The sequence below is a fragment of the Corvus hawaiiensis genome, chromosome 40, assembly GCF_020740725.1.
Source record: "Corvus hawaiiensis isolate bCorHaw1 chromosome 40, bCorHaw1.pri.cur, whole genome shotgun sequence".
Classification (NCBI taxonomy): domain Eukaryota; kingdom Metazoa; phylum Chordata; class Aves; order Passeriformes; family Corvidae; genus Corvus; species Corvus hawaiiensis.
Genome location: NC_063252.1, coordinates 31,066 through 43,824, shown reverse-complemented (window position 1 = coordinate 43,824; position 12,759 = coordinate 31,066). Strand labels below are relative to the sequence as shown.

The window sequence follows — 12,759 nt, the reverse complement described above, 5'->3', positions numbered from 1 at the left end:
AGGGGCAACTGGGAGCAACTGGGAGCAACTGGGAGCAACTGGGAATGGGGAAACGCAAAAAAAAACCCATCAAAAATGGGCTAAACTGGTTTATACTGGTTTATACTGGTTTTTACTGGTTTTCACTGGTTTATACTGGTTTTCACTGGTTTGTACTGGTCTAAACTGGGATTTGTTCCCCCAACCTGTGCTGGGAGCAACTGGGAATCGGGAAAACGCCAAAAAAAACCCATCAAAAATGGGCCAAACTGGTTTATACTGGTTTATAGTGGTTTATACTGGTTTTTACTGGTTTTTACTGGTTTGAACTGGTTTGAGCTGGTTTATACTGGTCTAAACTGGGATTTGTTCCTCCAACCTGTGCTGGGAGCAACTGGGAATGGGGAAAATGCCAAAAAAACCCATCAAAAATGGGCCAAACTGGTTTAAACTGGTCTAAACTGGTTTGTACTGGTTTATACTGATTTGAACTGGTTTATACTGGTTTGTACTGGGACTATCCCCCCGACCTGTGCTGGGAGAGCTGGGAGGGGCAACTGGGAGCAACTGGGAATGGGGAAAACGCCAAAAAAACCCCATCAAAAATGGGCCAAACTGGTTTATACTGGTTTATAGTGGTTTATACTGGTTTATAGTGGTTTATACTGGTTTATAGTGGCTTTTACTGGTTTGAACTGGTTCTTACTGGTTTATACTGGTCTGAACTGTGACTTGTCCCCCCAACCTGTGCTGGGAGCAACTGGGAGCAACTGGGAATGGGGAAACGCAAAAAACCCCCATCAAAAATGGGCTAAACTGGTTTATACTGGTTTGGACTGGTTTGAACTGGTTTGAACCGGTTTATACTGGTCTAAACTGGGACTTGTCCCCCCAGCCTGTGCTGGGAGCAACTGGGAGCAACTGGGAATGGGAAAACGCAAAAAAAAAAGGGTCAAAGTGGTTTATACTGGTTTATACTGGTTTGTACTGGTTTGTACTGGTTTGAACTGGTTTATACTGGTTTATGTTGGTTTAAACTGGGATTTGTTCCTCCAACCTGTGCTGGGAGCAACTGGGAGCAACTGGGAATGGGGAAAACGCCAAAAAGCCCCATCAAAAATGGGCCAAACTGGTTTATACTGGTTTATAGTGGTTTATACTGGTTTATAGTGGTTTTTACTGGTTTGAACTGGTTTGAGCTGGTTTATACTGGTCTAAACTGTGACTTGTCCCCCCAACCTGTGCTGGGAGCAACTGGGAGCAACTGGGAGCAACTGGGAATGGGAAAACGCAAAAAAAAAAGGGTCAAAGTGGTTTATACTGGTTTATACTGGTTTGTACTGGTTTGTACTGGTTTGTACTGGTTTGTACTGGTTTATACTGGTTTGTACTGGTTTGAGCTGGTTTATACTGGTTTATGTTGGTTTAAACTGGGATTTGTTCCTCCAACCTGTGCTGGGAGCAACTGGGAATGGGGAAAATGCCAAAAAAACCCCATCAAAAATGGGCCAAACTGGTTTAAACTGGTTTAAACTGGTTTGTACTGGTTTATACTGATTTGAGCTGGTTTATACTGGTTTGTACTGGGACTATCCCCCCGACCTGTGCTGGGAGAGCTGGGAGGGGCAACTGGGAGCAACTGGGAATGGGGGAAAACGCCAAAAAAACCCCATCAAAAATGGGCCAAACTGGTTTATACTGGTTTATAGTGGTTTATACTGGTTTGAACTGGTTCTTACTGGTTTGTACTGGGACCCGCAGAGCTGCGGCTGCCCCCGGAGCTGTGGCTGGAGGAGCCCGAGGCCCCCGCGGGGGGACCCTGGGACACCCTGGGCGTCTTCGTCACCCTCTTCCTCCTCAGCGTCGGCTACGGAGCCACCGTCACCCTCTGCAAGGTAACTGGGAGCACTGGGACAAACTGGGAGGGACTGGGAGGGACTGGGAGGGACTGGGATCAAACTGGGATCAAACTGGGATCAAACTGGGAGGAACTGGGAGGGACTGGGAGGGACTGGGAGGGAGCTGGGAGGAACTGGGAGGGACTGGGAGGGGATTGGGAGGGAACTGGGATCAAACTGGGAGGGACTGGGAGGGGACTGGGAGGGAACTGGGAGGGACTGGGAGGGACTGGGAGGGACTGGGAGGGACTGGGATCAAACTGGGATCAAACTGGGAGGGACTGGGAGGGACTGGGAGGGGATTGGGAGGGACTGGGGGGGACTGGGAGGGAACTGGGACAAACTGGGAGGGACTGGGAGGGGACTGGGATGGGACTGGGAGGGACTGGGATCAAACTGGGATCAAACTGGGATCAAACTGGGAGGGACTGGGAGGGACTGGGAGGGATTGGGAGGGACTGGGATCAAACTGGGAGGGACTGGGAGGGAACTGGGAGGGACTGGGAGGGGATTGGGAGGGAACTGGGAGCACTGGGACAAACTGGGAGGGACTGGGAGGGACTGGGATGGACTGGGATCAAACTGGGATCAAACTGGGATCAAACTGGGAGGAACTGGGAGGGACTGGGAGGGACTGGGAGGGGATTGGGAGGGAACTGGGATCAAACTGGGAGGGACTGGGAGGGGATTGGGAGGGAACTGGGATCAAACTGGGATCAAACTGGGATCAAACTGGGATCAAACTGGGAGGGACTGGGAGGGACTGGGAGGGGATTGGGAGGGACTGGGGGGGACTGGGAGGGACTGGGAGTGGGTTCAGGGGTTACTGGTTTATACTGGGAGGAACTGGGAGGGACTGGGAGGGAACTAGGAGCGACTGGGAGAGGATTTGGGGTTACTGGTTTATATTGGGAGGGACTGGGAGGGAACTGGGGGGGACTGGGGGGGACTGGGAGGGACTGGGAGGGGATTCGGGGGTTACTGGTTTATACTGGGATGAACTGGGAGGGACTGGGATGAACTGGGAGGGAACTGGGGTCAAACTGGGAGGGACTGGGAGGGACTGGGAGGGGACTGGGAGGGAACTGGGAGGACTGGGAGGGACTGGGAGGGAACTGGGAGGGACTGGGAGGGACTGGGAGGGGATTGGGAGGGAACTGGGAGGACTGGGACAAACTGGGAGGGACTGGGAGGGACTGGGAGGGGACTGGGAGGGAACTGGGAGGACTGGGAGGGACTGGGAGGGAACTGGGAGGGACTGGGAGGGACTGGGAGGGGATTGGGAGGGAACTGGGAGGACTGGGACAAACTGGGAGGGACTGGGAGGGACTGGGAGGGGACTGGGAGGGAACTGGGAGGACTGGGAGGGACTGGGAGAGAACTGGGAGGGACTGGGAGGGACTGGGAGGGGATTGGGAGGGAACTGGGAGGACTGGGACAAACTGGGAGGGACTGGGAGGGATTGGGATCAAACTGGGATCAAACTGGGATCAAAATGGGATCAAACTGGGAGGGACTGGGAGGGACTGGGAGGGGATTGGGAGGGGATTGGGAGGGACTGGGATCAAACTGGGAGGGACTGGGAGGGACTGGGAGGGGACTGGGATGGACTGGGAGGGACTGGGAGGGGATTGGGAGGGACTGGGATCAAACTGGGAGGGAACTGGGAGGGACTGGGAGGGACTGGGAGGGGATTGGGAGGGACTGGCACAAACTGGGATCAAACTGGGATCAAACTGGAAGGGACTGGGAGGGACTGGGAGAGGATTTGGGGTTACTGGTTTATACTGGGAGGGACTGGGAGGGAACTGGGGGGGACTGGGGGGGACTGGGAGGGACTGGGAGGGGATTCGGGGGTTACTGGTTTATACTGGGATGAACTGGGAGGGACTGGGAGGGGGTTCAGGGGTTAGTGGTTTATACTGGGATGAACTGGGAGGGGACTGGGATGAACTGGGAGGGAACTGGGGTCAAACTGGGATGGACTGGGAGGGACTGGGAGGGATCACTGGTCTGTACTGGTCTGTACTGGTCTGTACTGGTTTGTACTGGTCTGTACTGGTGCAGGTGCAGTGGGTGCTGAGCTCCCTCCTGAGGCTGAGTGTCCAGCAGGGGGCGTGAGACTGGTTTATACTGGTTTATACTGGTTTAGACTGGTTAGACTGGTTTAGACTGGTTTACACTGGGTTATACTGGGTTATACTGGGAGGGGACTGGGAGGGGATTGGGAGGGAACTGGGAGGGACTGGGGGGACTGGTTTATACTGGTTTATACTGGGTTATACTGGTTTACACTAGGTTATACTGGGTTTTACTGGTTTATACTGGTTATACTGGGTTATACTGGTTTATACTGGGTTATACTGGTTATACTGGGGGGGTTGGGAGGGACTAGGGGGACTGGGTTATACTGGTTTATACTGGGTTATACTGGTTTACACTGGGTTATACTGGGTTTTACTGGGTTATACTGGTTATACTGGGAGGGGGGTTGGGAGGGACTGGGGGACTGGGTTATACTGGTTTATACTGGTTTATACTGGGTTATACTGGGAGGGGACTGGGAGGGGGTCGGGAGGGACTGGGAGGGAGTGGGCCCTACTGGTTTATACTGGTTTGCACTGGTTTATACTGGTTATACTGGTTTATACTGGGTTATACTGGTTTATACTGGGTTATACTGGTTTACACTGGTTTATACTGGTTTACACTGGGTTATACTGGGAGGGGACTGGGAGGGGGTCGGGAGGGACTGGGAGGGAGTGGGTCCTACTGGTTTATACTGGTTTGCACTGGTTTATACTGGTTATACTGGTTTATACTGGTTATACTGGTTTATACTGAGCTATACTGGGTTATACTGGCTTGTACTGGTTTATACTGGGAGGGGACTGGGAGGGGATTGGGAGGGACTGGGGGGACTGGTTTATACTGGTTTACACTGGTTTATACTGGGTTATACTGAGTTATACTGGGAGGGGATTGGAAGGGGGTTGGGAGGGACTGGGAGGGACTGGGGGGACTGGGTTACACTGGTTTATACTGGGTTATACTGGTTTATACTGGGTTATACTGGGTTATACTGGGAGGGAGTTGGGAGGGGACTGGGAGGGAATGGGTCCTACTGGTTTATACTGGTTATACTGGGTTATACTGGGACGGAACTGGGACGGGATTGGGAGGGACTGGGGACACTGGGTTATACTGGTTTATACTGGTTTATACTGGTCAGACTGGTTTATACTGGGTTTTACCGGGTTATACTGGGAGGGGACTGGGGGGACTGGTTTATACTGGTTTCTACTGGTTTCTACTGGGTTTACACTGGGTTATACTGGGAGGGGGTTGGGAGGGACTGGGGTCAAACTGGGATGAACTGGGAGGGACTGGGAGGAACTGGGAGGGGGTTCGGGGGTTACTGGTTTGTACTGGGATGAACTGGGAGGGAAATTCCCGATTTTGGTGCCGAAATTGGGGAATTTGGGGTAAAAATCGGGGATTTTGGGGTGAAAAATGGAGAATTTTGGGTAAAAATGGGGAATTTGGGGTAAAAATGGGGAATTTTGGGGTAAAATTGGGGAATTTTGGGTGAAAAGAGGGGATTTTGGGGTGAAAATTGGGGAATTTTGGGGTAAAAATGGGGAATTTTGGGTAAAAATGGGGAATTTTGGGGTAAAAACGGGGAATTTTGGGTGAAAATCGAGAATTTTGGGGTGAAAAACGGAGATTTTTGTAACTTTGTGGAGATTGCGGCGGAAAAATCCCCGATTTTGGGGCAATAAAGGCGAATTTGGAGCGGAAATTGGTCGGAGTGGAATTTGTGGATTTTGGGGGGAAAAGTGGGAAAAAATTGGGGATTTTGGGGAAAAAATTGGGGATTTTGGGGAAAACACGGGGAATTTGGGGAGAAAAAAGTGAAAAATTGGGGGGAAATTGGGATTTTTTGGAGTTCAAAATGCAGATTTTGGGGTAAATCCGTGAATTTTGGGGGGAAACCACGATTTTGAGGGAAAATTGGGGATTTTGGGGTGAAAAATGGGGATTTTGGGGTTTAAAAAAACCCCAATTTTGGGGCGAAAACCCTGGAATTTTCTGGCTCCAAAAATCCTTGTTGGGAGCCGAAGGAAATCCAGGAATTTTAAGGCAAAAAAAGCCGATTTTGGGTCAAGAAGAATCCCAATTTTAACGCCAAAAATCCGGATTTGGGGCGGTGAAAAATCCTCGCGTGGAGGCCCCAAAATCGTTGTTTTTCGGCCCAAATTTTCAGCTCGAAATTCTTCATTTCTTGGGGGGTTGATTTTAAGGCGAAAAATGCAAATTTTGGGGGCTCAGAAAAGCCCCAAAATCCCTTTTTTTTATCAGCTGACGGGTTTGGGTTTAAAAAAGGCGATTTTAGGCAAATTCGGTGGTTTTGGGGTGAAAAAAGGTGATTTTGGGAGGGGGGAAATTGGAGGTTTTAGGTCGAGGTTGGAGTTTGGTGCTGAAAGCTGCAAAATTGGGGGTGAAAACCCCAAATTTTGGGAAAAACGTGAAAATTTGGGGGAAAATCAGGAATTTTGAGGTTAAAATGGGAAATTTGGGGTAAAAGTGGGAAGTTTGGGGAGAAAATTGGGAATTTTGGGTGAAATATGGGAATTTGGGGTAAAAATAGGGAATTTTGGGATAAAAATGGAATTTTAAGGGAAAATCGGTGAATTCGGAGTGAAAATTGTGGATTTTGGGTAAAAAAATGGGAATTTTGGGGAGAAAATTGGGAATTTTGGGTGAAATATGGGAATTTGGGGTAAAAATAGGGAATTTTGGGATAAAAATAGAATTTTAAGGGAAAATCGGTGAATTCGGAGTGAAAATTGTGGATTTTGGGTAAAAAAATGGGAATTTTGGGGGAAAAATTGGGAATTTTGAGGTTAAAAGTGGGAATTTTGGGGTGAAAATTGTGGATTTTGGGTGAAAATTGGGAATTTCGGGTAAAAATTGGTAATTTGGTGTAAAAATAGGGAATTTTGGGGTAAAAATTGGATTTTAAGGGAAAATTGGTGAATTCTGAGTGAAAATTGTGGATTTTGGGGGGAAAAAGTGGGAATTTTTGGCTCGAAACCGTGAATTTTGGGGGAAAAAAGGTGAAATTTCGAGTTAAAAAATGTGAATTGGGGAAAAGGTAAAATGTGGGGTGAAAAATGCGACTTTAGGGGTTAAAAAATGGGAATTTTGGGGGTAAAAATGTGAATTTTGAGACAAACCCGGCAGACTTGGGGCAAAAAATGCTGAATTTTGGATTAAAAGTCAGGTTTGGGGTGAAAAAAAAACATTTTTGGGCAAAACCTCGGAGTTTTAGGGGCAAAACTTCGGTTTTTGGGCAAAGCTGAGGATCTCAAGGTGAAAAAAGCCAATTTCGGGCAAAAAGCGCCGCAGCTGGGGTGAGAAATGCAAATTTTGGGGTCAAAAGTCGCCAGTTTTGGCCTCCCCGCCCTTTTTAGGGGAAATCCCAAAGGTTTTGGGTAAAAGCTGAATTTCAGCGGTAGCAAAACCCGAAAGTTTGGGGTGAAATTTGCATATTTGGGGCAAAAATATCGCTTTGAAGCGGAAAAAAAAACGATTGACAGGAAAAAATGAGAATTTCGGGGCGAAAATCGCAGAGTTTGGGCAAAACGTTGATTTTTAATGAAGAAAAATCCGATTTTCGGGCGAAAAGATTCCAGATTTTGGGGTAAAAATCACGGATTTTTGGCAAAACTTTCAATTTTTGGCCTGAAAAATCGGAATTTCGGGGCTGAAAATTAAAATTTTAAGGGAAAATAAAATTTAAGGGAAAAAAAGAGGTTTTGGGGTCGAAATCCATGAATTTTTAAAAGATGAGGCTTTCAAGGGGGGAAAAAAATGAAGATTTTCATGAAAAATGGGATTTTTAAGGGATTTTTTGGGTGGAAAAACGGGGATTTCGGGGCTTTAAAAGTGGCGATTTTCAGGCAGAAAAAATGAGGAATTTTGGGGTGGGAAAATGATGATTTTTGAGGCAGAAAAATGAGGATTTCGGGGGGTTGAAGGCCTAATTTTGGGGCAAAAAAATCGATTTTCTGGTAAAAGAATCAAATTGGGGCAGAATTTCTCATTTTAAGGGAAAAAAATCGCAGATTTTGGGGAAAAATTGTCGATTCTAGGGGAAAATCCCCGTTTTGAGGCAAAATTCCCATTTTTCGGGCAAAATTTTGGAATTTGAAGACAAAACTCGCAAAACTTCAAACCTTGAAGTAAAAACTGCTGAATTTTATTCGAAAAAACCAAAGTTTGAGGCAAAATTCCACCTTTGAGGGCAAAATTCTTTATTTTAGGCTCAAATCCTGTATTTTAAGGACAAAATCCCACTTTTTAGGGCGTGAAAATCCTGGGGTTTTCCAGGAAAATTCCGCTTTTTTAAGGCAAAATGACAATTTTTCGGGCAAAACTCTGCATTTTAAGGCAAAATCCAACATTTTACAGCAAAATCCCACGTTTTAAGGCAAACCCCCACATTTTAAGGCAAAATCCAACGTTTTAAGGCAAACCCCCACATTTTAAGGCAAAATCCCACATTTTAAGGCAAACCCCCACATTTTAAGGCACGAATCCCACACATTTCACAGCAAAATTCCACAATTTTTAGGGAAAAAAAATCACATTTTTACCATTTCCCCCCCTTTTCCCCCCAAATTTCCCATCGCCCCCCCAAATCTGCCCCAAATCCCCATTTTCACCTCGTTCCGATCCCAAAGTCCCTTTTTGTTTAGGGAAAAAACGGTGAATTTTTGGCTCCAAAATCTTCATTTTCCGCCCCTCGAAATCGGGGTTTTTCCACCCAAAAATCTTCACTTTTCTTCCCCAAAACCTCGGTTTCTTTCGCCCCCAAATCCTCAATTTTTTGGCTTAAAATCTGCCCCCAAATGGCTGAAAAATCCCCACTTTTAACAGCCAAAAATCCCGGGTTTTTCACCCCAAAATCTTCGTTTTTCTGCCCTAAAAATCTTCATTCCGGGGCTACAAAAATCACGGCTTTTCCACCCAAAAATCTTCATTTTTCTGCCCCAAAAATTCGGGGGTTTGAGCCTAAAAATCCGCAGTTTTCTGCTCAAAAATCTTCTTTTTCCTGCCCCCAAAACTGCGACTTTTAACCCCAAAAAAATCTTCATTCGGTGACCCAAAAACCCCGAAGTTTTGAGTCCTAAAATCCTCAATTTTCTGCTTAAAAATCGCCGTTTTTCCGGTCCTAAAATCCTGATTTTTCCACCCAAAAATCTTCATTTTCCTGTTGCAAACCCCCTTCGTTTTCCGGGTCCAAAAATCCTCTTTTTTCTGCCCCAAAATCGCGATTTTTCCACCCAAAAATCTTCCTTTTCGGACCCCCAAAATCGGGATTTTTGAGCCTCAAAATCTGCAGTTTTCTGCCCCAAAAATCTTCATTTTTGGGCTCCAAAAATCGCTACTTTTTAACCTCAAAATCTTCATTTTCTGTCTCAAAAAAACCTTCATTTTTGCCGTCCAAAAATCACGGTTTTTCGACCCCAAAATCTTCATTTTGCCGTCCCCAAATCTCCGCTTTTTTTGACCCAAAAATCCTCATTTTCCACCTCCAAAAATCCCGATTTTTTCACTCCAAAATCCTCATTTTTCGACCTAAAAATCTCGATTTTTCTTTGCTCCATAAAACTTCGTTTTTCTGCTCAAAAATCGCCCGTTTCAAAGCCCAAAAATCCCCATTTTCCCCCCCAAAATCTTCACTTCCCACCCCCAAAAATCCTCATTTTTCTGCCTAAAAATCACCTTTTTTAAAGTCCAAAAAATCCGGATTTTTCCACCAAAAAATCTTCATTTTTCCGGCTCCAAAATTCCTCATTTTTCCTCTTAAAAAATCTTCATTTTCCACCTCCAAAATCCCAATTGTTTGGCTCAAAAAAAAAAACCCCAAGTCCTCACTTTCCACCTCAAAAAACCCCCCCGAACCTGGGTGAAAAATCATCATTTTTAGGTCCCCAACCCCCCCCGATTTTGGGTCCAAAAATTCCCATTTTGGGTCCAAAAATCCAAATTTGGGAGCCAAATTCGCCGTTTCTCCCCCAAAATCTCATTTTCCCACGCCGAAAATCCCCATTTTGGCCCCTCCCCCTCCCCAACTTCCCCTTTTTAACCCCAAAATCGCCGAATTCGCCCCAAAATCCCCTCCTGGGGCGCCCCCTTGTGGCCGCTTGATGGAAACGCCCAAAAATGCCTCAAAAAAGCCAAATCTCGGCTCTTTGCCCCAGTTTCGAGGGGTTTTTGGGGGGTGACGTCACCTCCAGGCCACGCCCACCCCAGCCACGCCCACCCCGCGTGGCCACGCCCACCCCCTCCCCTCCCGCCCCAAATTCCCTCAAAAATCGACATTTTTGGCCGAATTTTGCCCAAATTTGAGATTTTTTGGTGCTGTTTCTGCCCGCCCGCCCCCCTGCGCCACGCCCACTTTAGCCCCACCCCCCGCAATCCCCTCCCACCCCCTTTTTTTCCCGCCAAATCCCAATTTTTAACCCAATTCCTCCGTTTTTAACCCAATTCCTCCATTTTTAACCCAATTCCTCTGTTTTTAACCCAATTCCTCCACTTTTAACCCAATTCCTCCGTTTTTAACCCAGTTCCTCCATTTTTAACCAAATTCCTCATTTTTAACCCAATTCCTCCATTTTTAACCAAATCTCTCCATTTTTAACCAAATCCCTCCACTTTTAACCAAATCCCTCCATTTTTAACCAAATCCCTCCGTTTTTAACCCAATTCCTCCACTTTTAACCCAATTCCTCTGTTTTTAACCCAATTCCTCCACTTTTAACCCAATTCCTCCATTCTTAACCCAGTTCCTCCATTTTTAACCAAATCCCTCCATTTTTAACCCAATCCCTCCGTTTTTAACCCAATTCTCCCCCCATTTCCTCCTTCCCCCCCCATTCCCCACACCTCCGCCCCGCCCACTTCAGCCCCACCCCCTTCCCCACCAAGCCACGCCCCTTTTCCCCCCCGTAAACCCCCAAATCCTTCCATTTTTTTCCCCCCCCGTTTTTTGCCCGATTTCCCCCGTTTTTTACCCGATTCCCTCAGCCCCACCCGGGCGGCCCCGGTGACCACGGCCAGCGGTACCAGCCCCGGTAGGTGACGGCCCAGGCGGCCCAGCCCAGGGCGGCTCCGGCGGCGTTGCGGGCCCAGGTGTTGCGGTAGGTGAGGGTGACCACCAGCAGGAGGTGCCAGGTGAGCAGCAGGGCCACGGCCAGCAGGTAGAGGATGGACAGAGCCACGGGCGGGGCGCGCTCGGGGCTCCGGAGGGCGGGGTCGGCCTCGGGGAAAGCGCGGGGGGAGGCGAGATGGCCGCCGTCAAAATGGCCGCCGCCAAAATGGCGGCCGGGGCGGCCGAAATGGAGAGGTTCAACATGGCGGCCTTCAAAATGGCCGCCTTCAAAATGGCCGCCGGGGTGCTCGAAATGGCGGCCTTCAACATGGCGGCCTTCAAAATGGCCGCCTTCAACATGGCCGCCTTCAAAATGGCCGCCGGGGTGCTCGAAATGGCGGCCTTCAAAATGGCCGCCGTCAAAATGGCCGCCTTCAAAATGGCCGCCCCGCCCCCCCAAAGGGGCGTGGCCTCCCCGTCCAAGATGGCGGCCGGCCCCGCCCCAGCTCCACCCCGTTGGCCCCGCCCACTCTGACGTCACGGGGCGGTCCCAGCCGTAATTTGCATGCGGAGGCTCCGCCCACTCGAGGCTGCTGGGGCGGGGTCGGCGCGGTTCGAACCCCGCCCCCGGGCGCCATGTTGGGCGTGGCCACGCCCATCCGCTTCCGGCGGCCATCTTGGGTTCGTCGCCCATTGTATATCCGCCGGCCATCTTGGATCCGGCGGCCATCTTGGGCTCGTCTCCCATTGTATATCCGGCGGCCATCTTGGATCCGGAAGCCATCTTGTACCAGGGCGCCATCTTGGATCCGGCGGCCATCTTGGGCTCGTCCGCTGTCTTTTGCCAGGGCGCCATCTTGTACCAGGGCGCCATCTTGGATTCATCCGCCATCTCGTACCAGGAAACCATCTTCTCCCCCGCCGCCATCTTGCCCCCGGCCGCCATCTTGCCCGCGGCCGCCATCTTGCCGCCGTACAACCTCCTCCCCAGCGCCGCCGCCTCCTCGGCCAAGCCCAACCCACAATGCACCAGGGCGAAGGCCTGAGGGGCGGGGCCGAAGCCCTCCCAGCTGTGCCCCGCCCCCCGGCAGGCGGCCGGCTCGTCCAGCGGCAGCAGCAGCGTGCCCAGCGCCGTGGCCTGCCGGCACGAGCCCGTGGCCACCTCCAGGGCGTGGCCCAGCGCGTGGCCGGCGCGGGACAGTGCCAAGGCCACGGCCATGCGGGCGGCGGCGCGGAGGGCGCGGCCCCAGGGGGGGCGGAGCCAGGGGTGGGAGGCCACCAGCAGGGAGCCAATCAGGAGCCAGGTCCAGGCGGCGGCCGAGGAGGTCAGGCGGCTGCGGGGGGGGAGGGGGGGGGGGCGGTCGGTTATTGGGTATTGATGATTGGTTATTGATCGTTCGTTATCGGTGATCGGTGGTTGAGCGGTTGTTGGTTATTGGTTATCGGTGATTGGTTGTTTTATTGGTTATTGGTGATCGGTTGTTGGTTATTGGTTATTGGTGATCGGTTATTGGTTATTGGTGATGGGTTATTGATCGGTTATTGGTTATTGATTATCGGTTATCATTACAGGTTATTGGTTGTGGGTTATTGGTTATCGGTTATTGGTTATCAGTTATCGGTTATCGGTTATTGGTTATCGGTTATTGATTATCGTTATTGGTTATTGGTTATTGATTATCGGTTATCGGTTATCCGTTATTGGTTATCAGTTATCGG

General features: G+C 49.5%; 2 protein-coding genes across 5 annotated transcripts in view; both read right to left on the bottom strand.

The window, feature by feature from the left end:
• Positions 1-10,919: 10,919 nt before the first annotated feature.
• LOC125319306 lies at positions 10,920-12,753 on the bottom strand. 4 transcript variants are annotated; one of them, XM_048290414.1, is made up of 2 exons: positions 11,377-12,753; positions 10,920-11,325 (listed from the first exon to the last, which is right to left on the bottom strand). In XM_048290414.1, exons 1-2 carry the CDS (start codon positions 12,257-12,259, stop codon positions 10,973-10,975), a joined length of 1,236 nt encoding a protein of 411 aa, XP_048146371.1. In that variant the 5' UTR covers positions 12,260-12,753; the 3' UTR covers positions 10,920-10,972. The 4 variants fall into 4 exon arrangements, with proteins under 4 accessions (XP_048146371.1, XP_048146370.1, XP_048146373.1 ...); XM_048290413.1 differs by having other exon boundaries at positions 10,920-11,361; positions 11,392-12,753; XM_048290416.1 differs by having other exon boundaries at positions 10,920-11,310; positions 11,392-12,753.
• LOC125319304 (large neutral amino acids transporter small subunit 2-like) overlaps positions 12,367-12,759 on the bottom strand; it is a 19,146-nt gene continuing 18,753 nt past the window's right edge. The window contains 1 exon segment of the mRNA XM_048290410.1: positions 12,367-12,374. Coding sequence (XP_048146367.1) covers positions 12,367-12,374 — 8 coding nt within the window.